General features: G+C 35.6%; 3 protein-coding genes across 6 annotated transcripts; 2 read left to right on the top strand and 1 right to left on the bottom strand.

The window, feature by feature from the left end:
* The first annotated feature begins 1,111 nt into the window (after nucleotides 1–1,111).
* On the top strand, nucleotides 1,112–9,860 carry LOC147559296 (uncharacterized). Of its 4 annotated transcripts, XM_086661176.1 has the most exons (15): nucleotides 1,112–1,163; nucleotides 1,755–2,182; nucleotides 3,476–3,557; nucleotides 4,198–4,301; nucleotides 4,917–5,043; nucleotides 5,343–5,437; nucleotides 5,980–6,103; nucleotides 6,529–6,609; nucleotides 6,884–6,982; nucleotides 7,702–7,860; nucleotides 7,956–8,010; nucleotides 8,093–8,163; nucleotides 8,589–8,630; nucleotides 8,825–8,992; nucleotides 9,187–9,860. In XM_086661176.1, exons 2-15 carry the CDS (start codon nucleotides 2,145–2,147, stop codon nucleotides 9,664–9,666), a joined length of 1,725 nt encoding a protein of 574 aa, XP_086517302.1. In that variant the 5' UTR covers nucleotides 1,112–1,163; nucleotides 1,755–2,144; the 3' UTR covers nucleotides 9,667–9,860. The 4 variants fall into 4 exon arrangements, with proteins under 4 accessions (XP_086517302.1, XP_086517303.1, XP_086517305.1 ...); XM_086661177.1 differs by lacking the exon at nucleotides 1,112–1,163 and having other exon boundaries at nucleotides 1,695–2,182; XM_086661179.1 differs by lacking the exon at nucleotides 1,112–1,163 and having other exon boundaries at nucleotides 1,889–2,182; nucleotides 4,997–5,043.
* Nucleotides 9,861–10,653: 793 nt separating this feature from the next.
* Nucleotides 10,654–16,134, bottom strand: MPK16 (mitogen-activated protein kinase 16). The gene is made up of 10 exons (XM_086661180.1): nucleotides 14,889–16,134; nucleotides 13,683–14,091; nucleotides 13,459–13,586; nucleotides 13,281–13,340; nucleotides 13,030–13,179; nucleotides 12,775–12,930; nucleotides 12,468–12,679; nucleotides 11,882–11,983; nucleotides 11,638–11,795; nucleotides 10,654–11,272 (listed from the first exon to the last, which is right to left on the bottom strand). Exons 1-10 carry the CDS (start codon nucleotides 14,907–14,909, stop codon nucleotides 10,983–10,985), a joined length of 1,686 nt encoding a protein of 561 aa, XP_086517306.1. The 5' UTR covers nucleotides 14,910–16,134; the 3' UTR covers nucleotides 10,654–10,982.
* A 3,898-nt stretch (nucleotides 16,135–20,032) lies between these two features.
* LOC147559294 (uncharacterized) lies at nucleotides 20,033–20,521 on the top strand. Its single transcript, XM_086659161.1, has one exon. It carries the CDS (start codon nucleotides 20,033–20,035, stop codon nucleotides 20,519–20,521), a length of 489 nt encoding a protein of 162 aa, XP_086515287.1.
* Nucleotides 20,522–21,426: the final 905 nt, after the last annotated feature.

Raw genomic sequence — 21,426 nt, 5'->3', positions numbered from 1 at the left:
AGGGTAGTTAAGACATTTCCATGAAAATAGGGGGCCATATTTGAATTTACGAAAAAAAGGGGGCCATAAAGGAAGCTGGTCACAAAGTAGGGGGCCATATAGGAATTAACTCAAATAATAATGATGTGTTCAAGTTGGAAAACAAAATAGGATCTTGTGATAATTGCATTATGACCTTTCACACAGTATATTTGCACTTTTGGAATTCACCGGATTTCACAAGTGGATGACACTTCAATCTGAAAAAGTAATCGAATTTGGACTTCCAATTATGTTTTCCTCCCAATAATTTTGCCTGAAACTTAGATTAGTAAAAGAAATTGTGTTAATCGCCAAGTTCTGATTGAGTCAGGACTCATTGTCTATTTCGTGACGTAAAAACAGATTTGAGGACAATTTTTTTATTAATTTGTCAAGTAATTTATCTTTTCATGTATTATAGTTACTTGTGCAACCACCCTGACATTCTTTAACCAAAACAACAACCATGACATTGTCCTCGTTTCATCGCTACATCCATGAATTCTTAAGCATTTCTCTACGTCCATGAGGACATTGTTTGTGCATGCACGTATATTCTCAGCTATAGTTAGCTACGGGTGGGACACTTCACGGCCGTAGCGAGGTAATTACACATATATATGATGATTGACTCCTTAAACATGACAGTAACAAAAAATAAATTTTCTAAGTTTTATTGTCGGGAGTTTCCGATGAAGTAGAACAAAACTGAATTACTGTCGTAATTCACAATAGAATCCAACAGTCTACGATCCTAATTCACAATAGAATCAAAACTGAATTACTGTCGTAATACTTTGAGTTGTTGAAACTGAAATGAACTTATCTTGTTTAATCTTAATAATTCTACATTGTTCAAAATAATCAACATTTGACAGATATTCACATTTTCAGCTATTCCTAAATGATGAAAGCAACAATCAAAGGACACTTTGTGAAATAGTGTTGATTATAATCGTTTTTTTTCGACTAAATTTAAATAGGGATACATGAGAGTGCAAGAACCGAAGAGACATAGAATCAAATGAGAGAGATATCCATTAGATGATTAGACTATTATTCTCTTTTTGACTATTATACTATTTGTTTGAGACCAAAAATCAATTAGACTATTATTCTCTTTTTGGTAGAAATCAATTAGAGCAACTCCAGTGGGAGCCCGGCTGAGGTCAAAATTTGAAAAGTTTGGCCTCAACTCGGGCATCCAAGCACAGTCGGTTGGGGCTGAGCCCCCTCAGCCCCAACCGACTGCTTCAGTCGCCCCTAATATTAAGGGCGACTGAAGGGTCCCCAACATGACCGTTGGGGTGATCCTAACCATTGGATAAATTCCAACGACCAGGATCTTCTCTATTTTTTTTCTTTTTTTTTAATGTAACTTTTGTAATTTTAATTAGTTTTAATTTTTTTTAAACTCTAAAAATACTTAAGCATTAATAATTAAAATACATCCCCCTAAAATGTCGGTACTGAATAAGTTTTCAACTTTGGGAAAAAAATATTATTTCGAAAATAGTTCAAATCCTTGTTTTGTATTTACACAAAATCATACATGTTTTTCGGACACCAACAGAAAGGCCACACACGCGTTTCCCACATGAACAAATTTTCGGTCTCAAGAGAGGCTGTGGTTGGAGCTGAATTTTTGAAGCTAAGCTGACGCTGAAAATTTTAGGTGAAAAAGTGGTTTTTCGGCGTAAGACACACTAGGACTGGACTGGAGTTGCTCTTAGACTATTCGGAACAGTTAAACATCACATTCACATGAACTTTTTTTCCAGAGACAAATCAGTTGAGAGAATCTAGCCCTTTGTAGGTAATGAGAAGCCCCCAATATATGTCCCAAAGTACCAACAGAAACAGCCCCACCCAGCCAAGGATGATGAACAAATACAATAGGGACTCTCTGAAGACTGACTAGTCTTCCTCTGAATGAAGACTCTAATCTTCTTCCTTCCTTGTTCCTCCTAAATCCTGTCTCCTTCTTCTTCTCCTTTGACTCTCTATCCCCTTAATTTCTATCTCTCTCTTTAGTCTTTCTTTTCTTTTTTGTTGAAATTTTAGTTGAGATTTCAACTGGGGAATATAAAGTTGATCCCTTTTTTAATAAAGTCAAATTTAACATGGAACAACTTGTAAACTTCATCATTCGTCCTCCAAGGTAACTACTATAAACCAAATCACTCAAATTTCATTTCTCTTTCTCTAGTTTTTAATACTTTTATGAGTTTTTCTTTTTGTTCATTGATCAGTATGAACTATGAAGTTACTTGTTAGAAAGTTCTCTTTTTTGGTTTTGTTAATCTTTCACTATCTTGGTAGTTATACTGAGATCGGATCTTACTTGCTATTAAATCTTACCTTAAAATCAACATATTTGGTTCTTGTTTTTGGTCAATATTTAGTGAAATTTAGTGGTGGTTCAATATGTTTGGTGTTGAAATTTGATTCTTTGCTTTCTGGGTTGAATTCAATTTTATGGATTATTTTAGGTTTAGGAAATTGGTTTCTGGATTAGATGGATTTTGAAGTTTTTTGCTTATTATGACAAATTCAAGTGACATTTGACCTGGGTTTATTTTGGAATTTAAGGATTGTTTAAATTTTCACTGAAATCATTTTCTTAGTTCTTTTAATTAAGAACCATATTCGAATTTTTACGGTATAGGAAGACCAAGAAGTAAATTTCATTTGTAGATTATTTGTTCTCATTTATCTATTCTTCGAGTTATACTTTAACACCTAATAAAGTATGGAATAGTATTCACTGTCCACAAAATCTTATGCAGTTTGAAGTAATTATGAGATCAGAATCTTGAAATCTAAAGGCGTTAAGATTTTGAGAATTTGTTCGTACAATTTGTGGCAACGTTACCCGTTGAATATAAATTCTCTTTAAGGCAGACTAACTTCACTTTCATGACACTTGATATTTCATCGTAACAAGTATCTTAGCTCGTAACTCATGAGTTCAATACTGACCTGGAATATGGCTGCCAACCATGTCATCTGGTGATAACTGCAGCTGTTTGATCACGTAGGACATAACTTTCACTTCGTCTGCAACAAATAGGGAAAAAAATTAAACGGTTCTGTATTTCAATGCGGATGCTGAAATTTATGCGTCTTGCAATTATGGGAAGAAACAAATTTCGTATTATAAAATATAACAAATTCCTCATCCGTGGCATCTGTCAAAAATGAATTGGCAGCGCAGGCATTTATCATATCTGTGGCATCATTCATGTTTGACTGGGTTGCATGGAATTGTTTTCTTATACAACAACATCATATAGAGCAATTTATCAAGTACTAAAGCAGTCATGTCAAGATATGTGGATTATCATATTTAAGAAATCATTTTGCTACTTCCATTAGCTATATCGGGTTTGTTGCTCAGCTTTTGCCCCTTAAGCTATAAATGATGTTTTGACTTAATGCATTTTGGTTACAGAGCTGAATATGACCCACAAAGCGACTTGTTGGAGGAAGAATTTATGCTAAAAGGACAGTGGTTTCGGAGAAAAGACTTGGAGGTAAGCATCAGTCTTGATCAGAAACCATCCAATCAATTACAATATTGTATCCACAATATAGGCAGAGTTGTCAGTTGTTTGCAAGATTAGGTGTATGTAGGAGTGTGATTTCACCAGGCTACATGCGCCAATTTTACTGATCAAATAGATTTTTGTAGAGTATGCTACACTGCTACTGTAAAAGGATGTCTCTACCACTCTACGGGATTAACCAATTTCTAGACGCTGGAGTAGATCCTAACGAGATCCTACTTCCCCATGATTCGTGAATTCATCTTGAATTATGATCTCTTGGCTCAACGTTATCCAATGTTTTCCGAGGGATCCACCCCATTTTTCACCTTAAAATATGCCAAATTTCTCTTACTTCTCTTACTTTTCTTACTTCTCGTGGAGGACTAGATCCAGCAACAGGGGATTTATGGCTGCCCGGTAGCCCACACCATGTTTAGTTCTTGCATTTCTTTTCTAGATAGCTAGTCACATGTATAGGGCTAACTGGGGGATTGGTCATGGAATGGGAATGCGTCATCTTCAAACTATTATGTTCTCTTTTTCATTAATTTTTTGAAGGAACTACTGAACTAATATGTTCAAGGAACTTAAGGCTTACTTTATACAATTTTGAAACTTGCTGCAGGTTACCAATAGTCGGGGAGAAGTACTTCAATGTAGTCACTATATGCCTCTTATTATTCCTGAGGGGACGTCACTTCCGTGCGTAATATACTGTCATGGAAACAGGTATTTAAATCGTCTATATATTTCTTATTAGAACCGGTCTGATCAATCTTATGTCACAAATTATATTTGTGCAAAACATATGTATGGGGTGTTACATAGTAACATTTGGTGTATCATCGTGTAACCCTAGAATCAACTAAGTAGATTGGCTATGCAATTTTTCTGCACCTCCTCTTAATTGACTTTGAAGCTTTTTCCTATCCTACCCCGTGTCTTACCCTTTTTGTCTGTTAAAGAATCACAATTATCTGTTTTGTCTTTGAATATCTTTAGGTCCTCCTTGACACCAATGAATGTACGTAGAGTAAGTAATTTTTGAGACATCTGCACTTAGAATTTGCTATGATACATAGGCAAGTACAGATCGCCTTGGAAAAACTTTTCTCGGGTTTCGTTTGTTATTAGTCTGAACATTCCCTACTTCTACCTACATAGAGTGGCTACTCCAAATTTTGTAGCTTTATCTGGTAGAAATCTGGAGATTTATTTTCACTTTTCGTTTACGTTCCTGTAAGGAGTGTTTTTTTTTCGGAACTCAACTAAAACTAAGTTGTTTTTTAGGCTTCCATGTGCTCGTTTCTTTTTCTCTGACAGTTAATCTCTTCTCATTCTCAGTGGGTGTAGAACAGATGCTAGTGAAGCTGCTATTATTTTGCTGCCATCATACATTACTGTTTTCACCCTCGACTTTTCAGGATCTGGACTCTCAGGAGGCGAATATGTCTCTCTTGGTTGGAATGAAGTAAGAGCTTAAATAACTAAAACAACAATTTTCATCTTCACTTCCTAGTCTGCAGCGATTTCCAGGTTCTATTATTTCCTATAATGAATTTGAGGCAAGCGTGTGATGGTTGAAATAACTGAGTATTCTCCACTTACCAGAACAGACTAAAAGAGTTCTTTCTGTATCTCACATTGTGGTGGCGGCTATGGGCTACCTCTAAATTCACCTACTTGCTTAATGATGCATTTTTGTGATTTTGTTTATTCTTGAGAAAAAATTAGAAATCGAACAATTTTTCTATTGAATATAAATTTCAGAAGGATGATCTCCAAGCTGCAGTCAATTACTTACGTTCAGAGGGCAATGTATCTTGCATTGGTTTGTGGGGGCGTTCAATGGGTGCTGTTACCAGGTTTTCTTCATTCATGAGTTGTTTTCTTAAATACTTGGATTTATATAATATAGAAATCTTGGGTTCATCATGATTGATGATTGTTTGTATCACGAAGAAACACGAAGATCTTCTCTCTCAATAATTTAACATAGTAAGAAAAATGGAAAGGATCGAATAAAGAAATCAAGAGATGCTGCATTTACGTCGTTAAGAAGCATTTATCCTGATACAGCTATATTTTTCACGATTTTACGAACTCCCTGTATAACTCGGATTTGACAAAGGTTCTTATAGATATATCTTTTAAATGTTCCTCAGCTTGAATGCAACCCAATGCAAACCCAGTTTAACACAATGAGAACCCAATACAACCCAATGCAAACACATCACAACCCCAATGCGACCCCACTGCAACCCTAATGCAAACCCACTGCAACCCCACAAACCCCATGAGGAGCTGAAGAGAAAAAAAACTGATGGATTTTGACAAAGTTTCTCTTTTTGATAAGTGGGAAGAACGGAGTTTCATTTGTAGTTAATTGAAGATTCTGCTTTCACAGTTTAATGTATGGAGCTGAAGATCCTTCCATCGCAGGAATGGTTCTCGATAGCCCGTTCTCTGATTTGGTGGACTTGATGATGGAGCTTGTGGATACTTACAAGTTCCGGTTTCCCAAGTTCACTGTAAGTAAAGTTCCTTAATGCTGCATTTTCCTGGTTTTTATTTATTCCTAAAAGAAATCGAACAAATTTTCCATTGAATAGTAACCACATGGTCCACAACTACTATAAAAAGGAAGGATAGTATATAATATCCTGATATCGTATTAGAAAAGCTGACTACTTGTTTTGTGTCCCTCAATTGTTGTTATGATTTTATTTTCCAAATAACATCTCTGATAAAAAAAAAGATAAGACAAATGATAAATACTCGTTTTTCTCTGTGTACTTTTAGCAAATCTTATGTTTATATGATAACCATATACTTCTAATTCTAAATTTCAATTAATGGAAATATTGATGTTGCTTTCAGCACCAAACTCCCTGGTTTATAAAGTTAGTGAGGTCATCTTCAATCTTGTCAACTGACAAAAGTTGCTTCTTTTCAGGTGAAGATCGCTATCCAATACATGCGAAAGGTTATTCAGAAAAAGGCCAAGTTTGACATAATGGACTTGAATACCATTAAGGTTTTTACCTACCTTTTCCCTTTTCTGTATACCCTGATTGAGATCAATAGTATCCCAGTACAGTTGTGTATAGCATATTGATTTGGACTATCCAAAAATATAGGATGGGCGAGTTGTCGGATAACATCATAACTCGAGGATGTAGAACATGCACGCATGAGAAATTACATACTCTGCAGATGAGAAGTAGAAATGAAGAATATAAATCTTTTTTGTATTCGTATATTGGATTTATTTTTCTTTTGACTTTTACCAAGTTCTTCTTGTTCTGAAGGTAGCAAAGTCGAGCTTCGTTCCAGTTTTACTAGGGCATGCCATTGATGATGATTTTATTCAACCCCACCATACAGATCGTATATATGAAGCATATGTGGTGAGCTTCTATTTTTTTGCTAAAGTTCGATACACATTTTCTGTAGTAATTTTTGGTCATTGGATATCTTCTCACATTAACTTGAAAAGTCATGTTCAACATTTAAAACGGGTAAGGCAGTAATTGGGGCGAATTCGGAGATAACCTCCTAACTAGCCTCAATGCTGCACTAAGGTGGAAGCCTCAGAATTGTAGTTTACTAACCTTAATAGCTCCTTATTGATTCAGCTTATTACTTTCAGTTACTCAGTAGCATAATTTCAGAAAATGAGCGAAGTACAGAAATAGTACATCAAAGAACAATCATATAGAGAACAGAAAAACTATGAAATAGAAGCAGCCAAAGTTACTAAAGGAGTAAGAGCCTCAAGGCTAAAAATCTAGCCTCATAGGCCTAGTCTCAATAGCCTTAGTTAAAGTCGTTGGGGTTCAACTGATTGAGTGGAAACAGCACACCTTCTAGCCGGAGGCCATACATAGGTATCTTCAAGTCTAGGAACAAGTATAATCAAGCATCGATCGTGAAAAATTATAGAGTTTCAACTTCGGGAAGCATATTGAGAAATCTATCTTGTCATAAATTACATCGCATATCGTGTATCGTTAATGAGAAAATCTTATGTTGGGTACTAGAGGAAGGACAAGACACGATTCTTCTAGTTAAAGAGGGTAACGGCAATGTGGCAATTTTTTTCTGAATATGTGAATGGGTTGTACAGGGAGACAAGAATATTATCAAATTTGAGGGAGACCATAATTCTCCGCGCCCTCAATTCTACTTCGATTCTATAACAATTTTCTTTCATAACGTTTTGAACCCTCCTACGGACGCATTCGAGGGAAGTTACTTTGATGGCATGCACGACTACTTTGGGAAGGTAAGACATGTTAATGACCGCTTTAGTTTTTGTTTAAGTTTGTACTTAATTTTATTTTTATTTATTAAATCCTGACATGACCATTCGTCGGACAGGGTAGTTGGGATCCCATGCACCATACCGGCCGCCATTTTGTGAGATCACTCGCAGGCATGATTACCGAAATGCTTTCCTTTCGTTCTCTGGTGTTTGCTGTGCTCTTTATATTGATATCTCAATAGTCTGTTTACAGGAATAGGAAAAATCAGTACTGAGGATGCTATTAGTGAACTTCGGTCAAGAATGCCCATGAGTCGGACTGAGGTCAGTTGTGTTGATACAGATTAGATGTTTTATTTTTTTTCCTCAAGGTTTTATTATGCTTGTAAAGAAACACGGAGATAATGAGAGACAGAAGGGAGGATCTCCGTTATGGACCATAATTGACTTGACCTTGGATATTACTTTTTCACCTTAAGGTTTTATTATGCATGTAAAGAGCTGATTTGGTTTTACATGATAAACCAACTCACAAGCAAGTCACTGTTCCCAAGGTTGAACCGGAGAATGAAACAATGGATGTATCTTTAGGTTGACTTTACCAGACTCTGCTACATATGCTTTACTGTCGATTTTTGTTCCTATTTACTAATTCTTCGTTTGGTCATGAATATGGAGAAAACTAGTTACCTAGGGGAACTGTTGTGATTTCAACATCTTTTGACATGAATCGTTTTAAATCATATCAGGTCCCTTCTGAGAGTCCTAAAGAAACGCAGTCGGGGACAGAGGTAACTTCTTCTTTCTGGTTTCTTACCCTTTCTCATTTCTTACATAATCCTTCCAGAACTATATTTCCTTTCTCCTTCAGTTCTGAACTTGTTTCTAGTTTTTGTTCCATATATACACACACGTTTTCCTCTTTAGTCAAAGAATGATGCTTAGACTTGACTACTTACTGTTTCCTTATTATTTCTTGTCGTAGGTAGGAGCTGAAAATGCTCCCGTGTCTTCTGATCTGATTAGTTTCGACTTCTCGAATGGTCAGCTTTATGAAACAATGGCTCCAACAACCACAGATTATGACGAATTCGTTGAGTACCCACTGGATAACTTATCAGATTTCCCGTGCAACATGGAAGAAGAAGAGAGGGTAATGTCTCAATATCCATTTTTATATAACTCTGGATTAACCCATTGAACAGAACCCTATCTCGATAAAAGTACTTAAACGGTCAATATCACTAACACCGTCATGAACCATCACCCACATTACTTGTGTTTTCTCACCCACATTACTTCTAGTTGCTTTTATCACTTCTTTCATATTGACTGTAAATCTTGCAGATGTTCATGGAAGCTGTAATGGAATCTCTAAAAGATTCGGGAACAAGACACCCAAATGAAGAACAGTCATCATCCAATTTAGACAACAATTCACCTAAATCTTCATCCAAGGACAACTCAAATACTGTTAAAACAGAGAACTCCGAATCATCAGAAGTAAACAACAATACAATTTCAGAAACCGAAAACATCAATGAACTCGGATCAAGAAATCCCTCTCTCACGGAGTCAAGAGCTCCACTCTCTGAATCAAGACCTGTCGCTCCTGGTCGAACTGATGTTCCACTAAGTATGTCAACTTCATCTGGCAGCTCCGTTCCATCACATCTCGATGAGAATGGCGATGACATGGCAGGTGGAACACGAGCAACCTTAACGGTGCAGAAGAATCCTAGTAGTAATATTAAGGACGGTTTGATGCATCGATGGGGTCTCAACTTTTTTAAAAATAGTAATGACATGAAAAAAAGAAATACCTGAAGATTGTAATTAAGCTTCTTTTCTTCTTTTTGTTTGGGAGTTGGGTGTTACATGAAAGAAATAGAAGGGGAATTTGTTTGTATTATTTGTGAAATAAATGTGTTTATATAGGGGTCTAATTGATTGATTTTGTATTTGCTTATGTGAATCACACTTATTAATGACCTTATTTTTATGAATTTACATTTTCTTGACTGCTTTTGTTGGTTTTTCTTTCTTCATGTTCTTATCATCCTTTCTTAATGGCCCAAAATTCGGGTAGTTTATGTTATGGCTTTTGAAAGGTGCCTCCTTTCCCCGTATTAGAATGCGACACTTTTTTTCAAGGACAGGGAAGAAGTGGTTGTCCCATTATGATCATATTCGTCTCAAGTCTGTCTCATACTTGGAAGTATCACTTTGTGATTGTACGGGGCTCGGGACTGCCTGATATAAGTATCATATTTCGATTATGATTGTATCTGGCTAATGTCACCGCCACCACCACCACCAACTTTTCCGATGAGGAAAGATCGTTTCTTCTTAATGCCCTTTCAAGACAACGAAAATAATCAGAGTATCTTCCACCCTGTTTGATTTGCCCCTCTCACAATTCCAAAATCAAGGCCAATGCATGTGTTGAACAACCAATTCCTTATTTGCCCATCTCCCAATTTCAAAATCAGACATTGTTACCGATTCTTAATGCCAACAGACACAACACAAGTTGAAGAAAACAACTTTAATGATTTGATTGATTCTATTGGTTATGAAATGTTTGATGTCGACGCTTTGATATAGCAATAATGATATGAAACAACAGCAGCAACAACGAACAACTTCATCTGCACATGAATGAGAGAGAGAGAATTGTAAAGAGAACTATGTGAAGGCTTGATACATGAATTAGACGGCTGTTCTAATCTTGGTAAGTAGACAACCTCACACATTTTCTCTCTCTATTTCTCTCCCTCTCTCTCTCTCTCTCATCTTCAACTGAGCACTGGCTTATCTCAATTGCAGTGGGAATTTATTCAACTCAGAAAACATCATTCAAGTGTATATTACAACCACAATATCTAGTTAAAATCCATCTCTCATTTTTTACCGCCCCTACATAAACGTTTCCTACTTCTCTTCCTCTCTCAATCTACTTGATTCCACAACATCGACCACCTTTGTGGGATCTAACCCTATACCCCCACAATCTACTATTATATAATATCTTCTTAAATAAAAATCACTTGACAGTACTGATGTTGTTCCGTTGGTGTTAACTAAGTTGGTTGGTCTTCTAGTCGGGGATGATGATATCCGGCAAACATGAATACGGGGGTTCAGTACCATTGGCTGCTAGATCCACCTTGTGGTGCTGCTGCGGCTACTTTCCTTGCGAGATACTGAGGTTTTGCTTGTACTCCGTTTGGTCCTTCTATTCCTTCATCTTGTCCTCTTTCATTTTTACAGTTAGGGTTCCTTCTTGGATATGAACATCCAGGAGTTGAATAGTGAGCTGGGAAAGTTGGATCTGAGACCATTCTTCTCTGTTGTACACTCTCTCCTGCTGCTGTTCCACAGTCGTACCGTAGTACTGACCCAACAACTTTCCCTGGCCTTGCAACGCTACCTATAGTAAAAGAGGTTCATACCATGAATTTGGAGACAATATGTAATTTTTTTTGTTGTGGTTATAATGCAAGTGGTGCCGTGGTGGTGGTGGTGCTGGAGATGGAGATAGTCTAAGCAGTTAGAGGCGGGGACTTCTTGGGTTGACAAGGGTTGATCCCTGATTCAATGTGCGCATATATATATATATAGTTATTTATAAACAGGTCACAAGTTCTACTATAATAGAACAATGTAAAATTTCATACATATAACAACTGACTTGGTGGTTTGGCATGATTTGATCACCGAGTTATAGGGTAGATTAGAAAGTTTGCAGCTACTTAGGTGGAAGTAGCTTTTATAAGACATAGATGATCCGTTTACCTTGTGCTCGTTGAGGAACTTGTAGAGGAACCCCTGTCATAGAGATGCCATAGCTCCTGTCAGTTTGTGGTTTCTCGACGTCCTTAATCCCACATTTTGAGAAATCCTCAGTCACCTCAGCTGAACCCTGACTTGTTTTGTCGTACAAAACACTTGCTCTGCACGTACAAAATTTCATAAGAAAACTATAATGAAGCAGGTAAGGAAAGAAAGGGGTTAGGAGTGACAATATGAGATTGGGTACCTGGGTAAAGATGTATGTTGCCTTTCAGGTGGAGCAACTGTTGAACCATTCCCATAATGCTCTTCCAGATATGCAAATTGCTTCTTAAATTGATCAACAGCACTGCAAAAAAACAGTATGTTAAAAGAGTATTTGGGGTTAAAGTTTGGATGATTGTCCCGAGGACAAGTAAAGTCGTAATACTTGAACTTAAGAATTCTTTGGAAACGTAAATGTCTTCACTTGTTTTCAGAAATAAGCATTTGACGTAGCATAATGAACTCTTAAGTTTATGTCTAACGATTTTACCAAAAACCTAAAGAACACATTCACACCTCTTGCCTCGACTGCTTTGGGGAAATGCTCTTTGATTTTCTAGTCGAGAATGATATCTAAGTCATAATGCAAGCAATAAGAAGCTCTTTCGGGTTTTAGCCTACGTACTTATTTCATATTTGTAGTAGTTCACAATTCAGATTTTGCTAAGAGTTCATAAAGCTTGCAGCCCACGGAACAAAAGTGTACGGTGAAAGTGATTCGAGTGACTAAGAATAATGATCCGCACTATTCGTTGAGAGATCATAAACTTAATATCTTAAATCAATACCTTGGATACATGAAGCCCATTCCTTCTGTTCCCTCCAAGAACTCTTTCAACATATTTGGATGGTACTCAAGAATTTCTCGGTAAATGAGCTCTCGTACATCTTCCTTCGTTATCCTCCGCCTCTCAAACTCAAATTCCATCTTTGTTACTGGCTGAGCTGAAGGCTCCCTCTCAACTTTAGCCAAACCCCTAAAATAAGGATCTGCCAAAGCCTGGCACCTTATGGCACATATTTTCTCTGTTAGTGAGCTGGTACATATTAACTATTAAGAACTATAAAAGAAAAGGAGAATTGCCCCCACCATACCTCCTCAGCAGAAGGTCGATCTTTGGGTTCAAAAGATAACATCTTCTCTAACAGACCAAGGGCCAAGGGATTTGCGTGAGGAAATTTTTGGGAGAAGGGAACAGGTTTCTTCTTTCGCATGCTGCTTAAATACCTTCGTGCCTTTTCATTACGTACCTTTAAGTGAAAGAAAAAAGGTAAGAAAAAAAAAAGATTATTTGAAGTTAAGAAATGCGTACAATAGAGATCCACTGAAAAATGGAATAAGCAACAAACCCTGGCAATGGAGTCTGCTGAAGGTGTTCCTAAAAAATCAGTCATCAGATCTAACTGGTGGACTACATTTTTTCCAGGAAATAGAGGCTTCCCCGTTAAAATCTCAGCAAAGATGCAGCCAATGCTCCATATATCTATTGCTGGTGTATACTGCAAGAAGGTTACACCACAGTTACAGCTTTTATGTTCACAACGACAAGATGAGAGATCAAAATATTTCAAGAAAATCGTAGATTGGAACTATTCTTCACCTTTGAGAAAAAAGACCCACACAGTTCAGGAGCCCGATACCATCTTGTTGCAACATAATCCTGCAATGAAATGAGAAAATTTTACATGCCAACACCATAGTTTAGCCTAGAAAAAGAAATAACGAAAGAAACTGAAGTGGGAACTACGAAGTCTATAATTGAGTAACAGGAAACTCACTGTCCAAAATATGGCCGTGGGAGCATCATTAAAGGCTACTCTGGCAAGACCAAAGTCACATATCTTAAGTTTGCAGTCAGCATTAGCTAAAATATTTTTCGGTTTTAAGTCACGGTGAAAAACATTTGCTGAAATATCAATGTCCAAAAAACAAATAAATTAGATTGGAATAAGCAAAGGTAAATCATATAAAGCTAGTTTATAAACTTGTACCACAATGTCACCTGTGTGTATGTATTTCAAGCCACGAAGAAGCTGATAAAGAAAGAACTGATAATGTTCGGGTGTCAAATCATCATTTGCTTTTATGACCTGATGGAGATCAGATTCCATGAGTTCAAAAACAACATAAATGTCCTTGAACTCTCTTCTCGAAGGAGGTAACAGGATGTGCTTGATTTCCACAATGTCTGGATGCCGAAGGATTCTAAGAAGTTTAATCTCGCGAAGAATACGTGTGGCATCAGAAACATGTTCAAATATATCATTAATCTTCTTAATGGCGACTTTCTCCCCAGTATGTGTATCGAATGCAGAGCAAACAACACCATAGCTTCCTTTACCGATTACTTCTTCAATTTTATATCTGTTCCCTTCACCATATTCAGTGAAAAAGTCTGCTTCTCCTGTCAGCTGCATCGTCAAATGATATGATCATATCAGCCGGACTGGAGTTATTGTTATGAGTTTATGACACGTAAGAAAATTAACATGATGATAAGAAAATGCTATAATACCTACACATAAGGACACGCTAAAACTTTAACCTATTAGCAAGAGACAAACAATATGAACTCATTACTATGGACTCATAAAAAAAGTAGAAAATTCCGTGGAGTATGGAACTTTATATTGTAAGACGATCATCAACTGCGAAACAAAAATATGTATTCAGCCCAAGAAACAAAGTAATTTATACATTCAACCGACAATAATATATTTATGTGTAGATTAGAAATGAACAAAAACAAGACATTGGGTATTCTCAGTCTAAATTTTAGTGCGAATTTGGTTTAAACCACGAAAGTTATCGCAAATTTTATAGTTATCCGTACTAGTGAAAATGACTCTCAACCTAAAGATACCTTACATCATGAGTGTATAATAATAGATAAGTATCAGTGTCAATTCTCAACGGATTCGTGTGGGATTTGCATCTAATCGTGGTAAAGGCAGAGAAGCTAAATCTTAAATCCACATGAATATCGAATTTAGATAAGTGACAAAATCGTACACCAGAAAGAAGATGGCAAACAAGTATACCTTTGCGTAAATGTGTAACTATATTAAGGAACCCTAAAGTTGAATAAGAAAGAATCCATCAATTAGTCTCAATATACTCTAATTGGGGAAAACACAACATGTGTGACTAAATCTAATGATTCAACACAAATAAGAGTCAAATACTGTATATAGATTAAGGAGATTACCTTCTTACGTTGATCAGCCATCTTATCAATGAAGATTAATATCCAGAAAACATCTCACGGATTCGACGAATCAAACTATAAGAAGCAAAATACTATCTTCTCTAGTCAAATCAGTAGAAGAACTGATACTTCAGATCTACTATTTCAATGAAGTTGAACTTATAATCTTAGACTGAACAGTAAATTAAGAACAAATGTGAAAATAACTCGATTACGAATAAATCAAACTGATAAACTAGAGATCTAAGATCAACACAGGAAAAGATATAACTAAATAACTAATGTTCAGCTAAAACAACTCAATAACTTTAACTTGAGATCTGAAGAAAAGATGAACCCTAATTCACTAAAATCACAAGTAAAGTAATCAAACCAAACGTTAAAATCAAGAGAACTAGTAACAAACACGTTTTTAAGCAAAATATGATCAACTTTAGATCGAAATGAAGAAAAACCTAGTTTCTTCAGTTACAGAATCGCGAGAGAGAGAGAGAGGGAAAGTTCAAAAAAACGAGGATTTTATGAGCAGAGAAGAAGGCGGAAAAACCTAAAATTGCCGTCTAAATGTTACTAAAAATAACAAGGATAGTAGATCAAATTTACTATAAATAGCAGCGGAAAAATAGAACTTTCTGAGATTATCACAATAGAGGATAATCTGGATACCAAAAATGCAGCTGAAAACTTAAAAAAAAAAAGAAGCTTCAATTTGAGTAAGAAGGAAAGGATTCAGAAATAGCTGAAAAACTGAAAAGGAAAAGAAAGAATCGAAAGTTTAGATAGAGGATCAAACAAGTGATGAGAGAGATGTGAATGATACTTTTAGAGGGAGGACAGAGAGAGAGAGAGAGAGAGAGAGAGGTTTAGCTTAGATTTGAGAGAGAAATAATTGAAAAAAGAAGTGATGAAGAGTTTTTGGAGGTTGAGTTTTTAGAGAGAGAAAGTATCTTTAGCCGATAAAGGATTAGAAATAGCTTGATTGATTATATAGTCAAGTGCTCCTTGGTAAGAAAATTATTATAAAAGCCAAACTGTTCTTAGTTCAACAAAAAAAAAAAAGAGAAAAAAAAAAGAGTCAAGACACATTATAAGATAGTTCAACAAAAAAAAAAGACACATTATAAGATGAAATAAGCACATTAAATTTTATAACGAAATAGTTTGTGACAAATTCAAGTATCCAAGGCTATTGATATAGCCCGTGAATGATTGAAATAGCTTCTGAATGATACGGAATTTTGTTCTTGACAAATGTTATAAGAGTCTTGTATTTTTAATTTTGAGTTTGTGCATACCGTCATGTTTTTTTTTGAATTGTTCAGCGTGTCTCGAACCCTTGACCTCTAGGGTGGAAGATTATACCTCTTACGACTCCAACCAAGGGTTGTTGACTGCATACAGTCATGTTTGCGGTCACTTCTCAATGTATTGTTAGACATGTTGCGGGAGATGTGACATTCACAAATAATAACTAAGGGCAACAACTATTGACATTTTTCATGATTTACCTCCCATAAGCAAGTCTTGGTGAATGTTGTGGGCAGGGGCGGAACCAGAAAATAGTGTGAGGGAGGGCAAAGATGATATCTAATAGAAGAGATCATACATAAAAAATTTGTGGGAGTCAAAATTACTATTAGAAGTCAAGGAGAGCCATTACCCTCCCCGGCCACCCCCTAGTTCCGCCCCTAGTTGTGGGAGTCTTAAAATGTCTCCAAATTCGTGGACCTGAACTGCTCTTAGATATTTTCTTATGCAATGTTGGATACCGCTATGAGATTTTATGAGAAACGTACAACAAAGTGCGATAAATGTGTCATATATAATTGAATTGTATTTTCATATATATTTTTTGAAGAATAGTTTACTTTTGTTAACACGACCTTCTAATGTCACGTGGGTCACCAACGGTGGATATTGCTCACGATGCGATATCATGTTTATTCCTCCACTTGGTGGCACTAGACGAGCTATCCAATCACTCAATGGGATCTCCAGTATGCGAGTTATTTAATCGCTCAGTGTCATCATTTAGCTTCCGCACAAATTCACATACAAATGTTCATCGGTCTTTATTCTCGAGTTAACTCTCTCATTCTTTCTAAATGGATTTTTTTCATTTTCGATGGACGGTTTATTCTTATTTAGGTCTGGATAGGTTTACTTTTGTAGATGCTTTTGTCATTTTTCTTATTTATTTCAACAAGATATCTCCTTCACTTCAACAAAAAAAAACAATATATCTCCTTGAGCCTCATCTACCTTGGGATCCAGGAGAAGCCCTGTTATTGTTGAGAGGCCTACTATCTTTGGGTTATGTTTTGTATTCTTTTCTCAGGGGCGTTATGTTAGGCTTAATGTAGTTGTATATTCACTTATAGGCCGCCGGTGGAAATTTACTTTTTTTTTTTTTTTTTTTTTGTTGAAAGATAATTTATATTAGATAGGAGTAAGAGTTCTATTACAATACAACTTACAAAGAAAATAAGGTACTTGTTTCCAAACCTTCGATCTGTTTTTCTTTCTTGCCCATTTTGCCAATTTGTCCGCTGCTTGATTGAATTTCCTGCTTGTATGAGAGAATTTAACTATTTCCAATCTCTTTTTTATTTCTTGGATTCTTTTGATATGTATTAGGGATTGCCATTGAATATTATTCTTTCCTTTCTGAAGATATTTTATAATATTAATGTTGTCACTTTGATTTACTTTGATTATTAAATGGAAATTTACTTTGATTTTCAAGATAAGTAGAACATATATTTTTTTACTATGTTTCTGTGAGTCACATTTTACTAAATCCATTTTTGTTGTAGCATTTTTTTATCACTCTCTAAGAAAATGAACCTCCTCCAACCCCAAAAAAATTAACTTATTACCATATTTTGATTTCGCATCTTCAACAGTGGTTGGTGTATGTGTTTTCTATCTATATCGTTTAGAGCCAGGATCGTGTTTGGGGGAGGGGTCAGTCCTGACCCCCACCTCCAAATGCCCATTTTCATTTTTTGTTAATACGACTGTCTATTTTTACAAGGTGTGGTTTTCTAATATATATAAGTAAAAGTAACTAATCTCATCAAAAAAAGTAAAAGTAACTAATCAAACAAGTTATGTATAGTAGTCCAGTTGGTAAGGGATGATAACACTATGCTAGTGACCCCAGTTCAACTCCTTAACTCTTCCCTCGACTCTATTTGGAGCTGATTAGTGTGAGATTAGGTGGAGGCTTCTCCGGGTATGACTTATTTCACTTTCAAGATGGTTAGACTTCATTCGTGGACAATCTTTTATGTTACTGAATAAAGAATGTTTCAATCTTTTATGCATTTCTTCATTTCTGTAATTTACTATTATGTACTTTGAAATGTTGTAATTTTATAATCAGGACTAAACATGTTTCAACAAAAATAATTAAGACTAAACGTATTTCAACAAAAATAATTAAGACTAAACGTATTTCAACAAAAATAATTAAGACCAACAACCCTTGGTTGGAGTGGTAAGAGGTATAATCTTCCACCTTAGAGGTCAAGGATTCGAGACACACTGAACAATTCAAAGAGAATAATAATAATAATAATAATAATAATAATAATAATAATAATAATAATAATAATAATAATAAAGACTAAACATGTTTTATGTTAGCATAACTTAATATGCCTCGTGTTGCATGCACTTAATTTTACCGCAGTTGGGTCTCAAACTGATTATGCTCTTACAAAAATAGTCTACAATTTAAAAGTTTAGCTAATAACATTGAGAGGAACTTGTGTCAAGGTTAACGCTTAAAATAGTAATTATATCATGTTTAAGTATCATATATATACTATACTTTTCCATTAAACGAAAGAAAATAACATTTGTATCTCTTCCATTAAAACACCAAAAAATAAGGAGTAGACAAGGTTATTTGGATGGTATCATGTGTTGTTTCACCTAAAGTTAAGATTCCAATGGCAATGTTGATGTGTGAAGTTTCAAGTTTATCTTGATACCCATTTCACCAATAATAATAATAATAATAATAGGATGATATATATTATAGACCTAGATATTTTACCCTATTGAAATTGTAATGTGGACAAGTAACAAGAGGATGGATGTCTTTTGCAACCAAAAAAAGGGATGGATGTCAAGAGTAGTACTGTACAATCATGGGTAGTGAGTGGAGAGAAACAATCAAAAGGAATGGATCCCAAGTAGGTTGGCTTTGTTGGTGACCATTTTTCCTCCTCTAGTGGCAAGTACTCTTCCTCTCAACTGTTAGAGGCCAAATATTACCCAAATACAGACCGCCCAAGGCGAGCTAAATCTCATCACTCTTGGATATGGAAAAATATTAACAAATATAATGAGCAAGAGTGAATGATCTCTCATGCTGGGAAACACATTCGGGGAACGATATCAATATCTGGACGGACACTTGGATTCCAACTTTTAACTCCCCGCCTCAAAATACTGTGAACTCAAACCTAATTAAGGTAGCCCAACTCATTACAAACGGTACATGGAATGAGAACACTTTAATAGAAAATTTTGATGAAAACACTAGAAACATGATTAAAGCGATTCCCATTGACAGTGGCGGGAAAGATCAACTAAAATGGAAATTAACAAACTCTGGAAACTTCACGATCAAGTCTATGTATTACCATCTTAGAAACAATAATTCCGAAAATCGCACCGATGATCACAATTGGAAATTTATTTGGGAGATCCCTTCTATCCCTGGAATCCAACTTTTCATATGGAAAATTTGCACAAAAGCCCTACCGGTTAAAAACAGGATAGGAAAGTACATTGGAAATGACTTGTTGTGCCCCAAATGTGCAGTTCCGGAAACCATGGAGCACGCCCTATTACACTGCCCGATGGCAAAAAACATATGGTTTTACTTTAATATCATCACGGAAAATATCAGATCGATAATAGATTGGATATTCACTTGGAAAGACTCATCCCAGTGCAGCTCTTCTGCGACTAATAATCACTTTGCAACGATTCTCTGGAATATATGGAAAATGAGATGTGATAACTGCTTCCAAAACACGATTTCGGACCCAAAAGCGGTCATAAACAACATCAAAAGTTTCCCGGAAAAACCAAGAGAAAAGATCAAAAGAAACCTTCCCACAACTATGAAATGGAAACCGCCTTCGGCTCCCTTCATCAAGATCAACGTTGATGCATCTTTCACCTCTGTGGTGGAAAACGCTGGTATTGGTATCATAGGTCATAATGCGGACTCAAGGTTTATGGGAGCTTCCGTGGCCCTAGAAAGGGTAAGGAATAGTGAAGAAGGAGAAGCTATAGCCATATTGCAAGGTCTCATCTGGGCTGAAAAGAACAATTTCAATAATATCATTATTGAGAGCGACAATATTAACCTCATCAATCACCTCAAAGATCGAAGAAAGGCCATTCACTGGTACTCTAACATTCATATAAAGAAGATCAGAGAAGCGAGGATTAGAATGGGCAATGTGCAATTCAGCTACACAAATAGACTTCTGAACGATAAAGCCGACAAGCTAGCAAAATGGGCAAGAAAGCAAAATAGGTCGAAGTCCTGGACTGTTGTCCCTTCCTTTTTGATTAATTTGTATTGTAATAGTGTACTCGTTTAAGCTTTAATCTATGAAAGTTTTAACAAAAAAAAAAAAAAAAAAAAAAAAAAGTACTCTTCCTCTCTTTAAAGAGTAATGAATATGACTTGTAATACAATCCCATAATTTTGGAGTAACATGTGATCTGTCAATGGGTAATTAAATTAGAAAACAAAACAAAAAGATAGGATAAGAAATTGAAAATGGATCCTACACTTAACCACTTTACCATGGCAACTAGGCAAGAGTGAATCTCATAAAAAAAAAAAAAAAACTAGGCAAGAGTGATAGAACCTTTTTGATTCTCTCATAAATCAAACATCATCCAAATAAATATAGAACCTTTTAAGTACAGTTTGATACTTTGATATGACTATAGACTTAAGTAGATCACTAGTTGATTTTACCAATTACTTTGTTGGTCTTTTTGAGTTTTTGTCGATGAATCTGCACGACACAAAAGGAAAAATGACAAAATATATGTCATCTCAACATCTTTTGAGACAATACAGAACTAATAGTTATACTTATTTTATTGTATTTCATGCTTTAGGAGATTGATGAGTTGAAAATAATAGTACTTACAGATATCATATCCTATTTCTTATTATTTAGTTTTGTCGATATATAATTCTCATAAAAAAATCATTTGATTTTAAGGTTATGCATTGCTAAGTATAAATAAGATGCCGAAGTTTGACGACCACCAAAACTACAACTAATCATTAGTCAACCTTTATGCATTACACTTATCATCAAAAGAGATTATCCTAACCGAAAATCAACAAATTAATTTACAAAGTATGTTATAAGGTTTACGAGCAAAGGGTCATTATCCTTGTTTAAAAACAAATCAAAGTTTTGAGAGTAAATGACTAGTGTGTGTATATTTTAAGTTTCCCTATACAAAACGAAAATAATGATAA

The sequence above is a fragment of the Eschscholzia californica genome, unplaced genomic scaffold (assembly GCF_041429995.1).
Source record: "Eschscholzia californica isolate CP2 unplaced genomic scaffold, dmEscCali1.0.p SCAF_2, whole genome shotgun sequence".
NCBI classification, from domain to species: domain Eukaryota; kingdom Viridiplantae; phylum Streptophyta; class Magnoliopsida; order Ranunculales; family Papaveraceae; genus Eschscholzia; species Eschscholzia californica.
The sequence above is the reverse complement of the archived record's forward strand: the minus strand, read 5'-3'. Positions and strand labels throughout refer to the sequence as shown.